General features: G+C 34.8%; 1 protein-coding gene across 1 annotated transcript; it reads left to right on the top strand.

The window, feature by feature from the left end:
• Positions 1-424: 424 nt before the first annotated feature.
• Positions 425-2,059, top strand: LOC117337727. Its single transcript, XM_033898824.1, has one exon. It carries the CDS (start codon positions 425-427, stop codon positions 2,057-2,059), a length of 1,635 nt encoding a protein of 544 aa, XP_033754715.1.
• Positions 2,060-5,082: the final 3,023 nt, after the last annotated feature.

Genomic DNA, 5,082 nt, shown 5'->3' with positions numbered 1-5,082 from the left:
AACACACACTATTTTAAGCGAGCCTTTTATAGAGGTATTGCTAATATGAACATTAATCAACGAGCTGTATTTTTTCAATGGACAGGTGACTTGCTCTTTAGTTTAAAATAATCTTTATTTTGTATATGTAGCATGGAAATTTTCACATTATCACATCATGTCTTACAGATTGCGTATACGTAAATATACATATATTTGTTTGCGCAACACTGCAAGAAGAAAGGCTATTTGTAATCCGTGACGTTAGCTAGACCCACACAACAATAGCTTAGGTAACGTGTCATTGTTGAAAGTTCATTGAGGCGTGTCTATCGACCAATGGGACAGGTGTGGCCATATTCATGCAATCCATGTCCTTATAAAGGCAAAGTATGAAAATAAGACATATTCGTGGCTGACATGCAGCTGTGAAAACATCAAAACCATGGAAAGATGCTCCATTCATCCTAGTGAACGGATACAGTTGTATTGTAGAGAATGTGAAAGGCCCGTATGTAATACTTGTGTTACAAACCGTCATACTGGACACACATTTAAGAAACTTACTGAAGTGAAGGGGGAAATAATCACTAAAGTAGGAGAAGCCAAAGATGAAAGCGCCAGGACCAAACGAAAATTAGAGCAACGTTTGAAAGAACTTCAATCTGAAATTGACAGACAGAATGAAAGCTTTTCAAAAAATTGCCAGGAAATAGAAAAACGGAAGAAAGAGCTCAAAAGGTATGTAGACAAAAAATTGAAAAAATATGAAGAAGAGTGTCGGAATCACCATGAAAAAAACATCAGTGACATACAGAAAAAATGTGTACACCTCAAACGGGATATTAAGAAACTATCACAGTATGAGACGACGTTGAATAGACTTAAGAGCACTGACAAGGTCTCGGATCTGATCAGACAATTCGAACTACCCAGGGCTCCAGTTACACATGACATTGGGGATTTAGAAATACCTCAACCGTGTAAATTTGTTCCGGGAAAACATTTTCCCAGGCAGGAAATGTTCGGACATGTCGAAGAACATCCAGTAGAGGACCATTATAAATCGATAGCACAACCAACAGATAAGGATGGCGGTGCGTATGCTTGCATGACGCCATCAAGCCGCAGCTCTTTTTCAGCGCCGTCAGAATCAGCTAGTGAGATAGAGACCGTTTATGATAGAGTAGGGCTTTTAAATGCTACACAACAAGGAACTGTGGCAACGGCAAATATCAGGAGGGAAACATCATCCTATATAGTTCTGTCCGCGAAAAATGACCTGTGTTGGGTTAAATATCATAACCAAAACAAAATAAAACTCGTCAACAGAATTGGAAAAGAAATCGAAGAACTGAAATCAATTTCTGATAGAATCAGTGGGGTTTCGTGTTACCAGGATGATAAACTACTTGTGTGTTTGCCAGAGATGAAAATCATCCGACAAGTGGATAGATACCGCTCTGTCGACTTCATCAGCACAGGAGAGTTTATACCAAAATGTGTGTGTTCCTTTCGCTTCGATGACACCATGATTTTTGTCATTTTAGAAAATCCGAGCTCATGCCATGGTCCTGCAAGCTGCGAACTAGTTAAGTACAAAAAGACAGTCGAGGAAATGCGAGCTAGAAAGGACCAGTTTGGAAATGATCTGTTCTATAGCTCGGACAAAATATCTGTCAACCGGACAAGAAATAGAATGGCAGTTATCAACAATTGTGGTCCATCCAGAACGCACCTGGTCATCTTAGAAACTAAGGATTTGAAGCTGTCGTGGCGCTATTTCGGTGATGGCAGGGCATACGATGGACATGCAAATATCGATCCACATTTACTTCAGAAAGACACAAATATGTGCCTAACGGACGTAGCATTCGATAACAATCAAAACATAGTCATAGCAGATAGACTTTCCAAGACCGTGAAACTCCTGAATCAAAACATGGAGCCACTAAGCGTTCTTGGCACTTTCAACGAGTCCCCAATGGCACTCGCCATGGACAATATAAGTCTCTGGATAATGTTTGTCAGTGGCAACTTAAGTGTTGTGAACCACAGAGTGCCGTCATCAAGCCATTGAGATAGAGACAATGTATGTGGTCATATAGTTTTCTTATTAGTATGTGATTAGGCATTCGTACATGACTACCGGAGTTGGATTTCATGCGGGACGTTTCTTTGACTACATGGTGTCCCCTTAATCAATAAAATAACCATTGGAGCGTATTTTCACTGTGTGAAAGTGCACCTTATCCACAGGTTCGCTATGATTAAATATTGATTTGACTATGCATTGTTTAAAACTATATATGTGCATGAGCCTATGTCCCCTCATCTCGATTTAGAATAACAGTATGCTTGCATGAAGGAAAAGTTTCATTCATTTTCTCTTATTTTTATAATTTTGTACAATAAATATTACCATTGCTGTGGTTATAATTCATTTTCATATAAATCTAACGATTTTATTTAATTATAAATGTATTTATTATGTAATCTATAAGTTCATTTCACGGTTAGTTGACAAAATACAAGGTTAACGAATACGACCATTAAGTATACATTGTATACGTGTTCAATGCCGTAGCATTGTATTTACGGGTAGATATGGTATACAACATATTATTTTACATCAAAATATAGTATCAGCTTTTGAGTCTGGAGGAATATCCTGTTTCCAGTTTCCTCTAACTCTTTAGCTGTCAAATTGGTTGAAGTTTTAGGCCATCATTCGCCATTTACTTTTAAGTTTAGGAACGCTTAAAAGACATTAGTAGTGAAGAATTGTTATCTTTGTTCTGAGTGTATTCTATCTGATAAAAGAAATATTGTTGTTAATTCTTCTACAATGATGATACAATATGTCCTTTCAATATTGGTAATCTACACGATAATAATGTATCATCAAGCATCATACGTGCTAGTCAATTTGTATTTTAAAGAGCTTTATCTAACCTTCTTAACTCATTGGTGTTGATAATTCAAAGCAATTGTGTATCTAATGTAATATGCTTGAAATAATCATACCAAACAATTGACTGAAAATTTACATTGCAACTTAAAATAGAGAAATATCTCATACAAATGTGTCACTGTTCATTTATAGATTCATGCAATTTACGGATTTCCAGAATTAAGGTAACGGCATTCCAGCTACAAACGTAACCTCTAAAAATAAAAGATTTTTTTTGTTATTAATTTCGTCGTGTAAATTACCAGTAAGTAAACAATTACGTTCTACTCATACTTTGTCTTTGTGTTGTTATTGAAAGAGGAAAACAAAGCCATGTTGTTCCAAATGCACGGCCAACAAAAGAGAGCGGAATTGATATGGTTGTAGCATTGTTATATATATGCACTCTGTCATAACATTGACCTTCGAATCTGTAATATAGCTGTTTTTGTATAAGAATTTTAGTGTTTAACCCACGCATGCATTTAAAGAATACTTCTGCTATTGTCTAAGCATGTCCATTATCAAATTTTATCTTAATCTATATCTTTATTTGTCAATACGAAACAAAATCAGATTGCATTGTTATGGCACAAAACTGAGTTGGTGACATGAATATGTCATACTTCAAACGTGGACTTGTTAGAGCTTAGACATTAAATTATAAAAAGATTTATCAAACTGACTCATTAAGTATCCATGACTACTTCCGTTGTATCTAAACACATTAAGTAACTATCTAAATTAAACAGATAATGGATTTATCTTTCAGGTAACACCTTCATACTGAATGACTACTTTCTATTCTAACGAGAAAATATCAGCGGCCGATACATCAAATCATTTCCTAATCAGCGGGAATAACGACCTTTGTATCAAATACCTTCAACATAACTGATGTTGGTTATATTAATTATACGCAGCATGACGCAATAATTTGCAGTTGAAATATTCTATCAAATACATCGAAAATTGGTCGGAGTTGTTTCCGGGATTAACAGAATGAGTGAAGAAACTCCTTAGTAACTATTTCCGGAGTACACATGGTTACATGTATTCATAGGTTATATCGTAAATGTGATCGTAACAACAATAACATTTCAACAATATAGAAATATGCATACTATCTTCATACGTTTATTAGATCGCTATAAGTTGGTATTTAATGACAATATACAATTGTTTATTTTTCATATCATGATAGGTATCAAACCTGAGTCTACCTTCGGCACATCCATAAACGATTGTACAAAATAATACTAAATCGAACATCTCCTAAAATTAATACTGACTATTTACATTCGCGGTGTGCATTTGATAATAAAATCAGTGAAAAATGTTATCTACATGCCAGTTCATGAAAAGAAAGAAAACGAAACAATATTTTTTTTTAAATAAACGGCATCATTCGTCCTGCAGTACTTAGATCCAAAAGGTGGAATTTTTATTTCAAGTGGTGGATGAAAGTCGAATTTCCATTTCCAATCGGCATAAAGTGTTAAAGGATTCCACAAAAAACTTACAAGGTAATAACACTTTTATTATCCAGACAGTTTTCTAAGGCAGGTTTTACTATCTATACAAACAATGATATTCATAATAAATAGATTGAAGGTGTATTTTTCAATACAGAGTATACATCGATGATAAAAAAAGTGAAGAGATTTGTACCTTTAAAGGGACTAATACCTTAGATTTCAACCTCAGGAAGTGTATAGAATTCGGCCTATGAATAATAAGATATATCAATAATTAAGCGATTTTTTTTAGATATCTATCAGAAACTGGTTGCAGTGATTTTTAATTTTTGTAATTTACAGCAAGTGTTAGTTTTGTAGCATACTCATAGAAAATACGTTTTATATTTTTTTCTCATAGTGTTTTTTTTAACCATACAGTCCCTTTAAACGTGTACGAGAAGTCCACTATTCAGCTTGCCGAGCCATTTAATCTACGCCCATTATTCTCGCGGATATCGTTTCGTGTTTTAACACAATCAAGCCGAGATCTGAAGGATTTTACGGTACTAAGAGTAGCGTGCACGTATATACATAAAGGTATAATCTTATGTTATATCTTAACCAGCTGTTACAAGATACCAGTATTAGTACTGGTGATAAATACTTATACATGTAATGAGCAAAAATAAT

Source organism: Pecten maximus, chromosome 11 (genome assembly GCF_902652985.1).
Source record: "Pecten maximus chromosome 11, xPecMax1.1, whole genome shotgun sequence".
Classification (NCBI taxonomy): Eukaryota; Metazoa; Mollusca; class Bivalvia; order Pectinida; family Pectinidae; genus Pecten; species Pecten maximus.
Note: the sequence above shows the minus strand (reverse complement) of the source record. Positions and strands in the feature narration are given on the sequence as shown.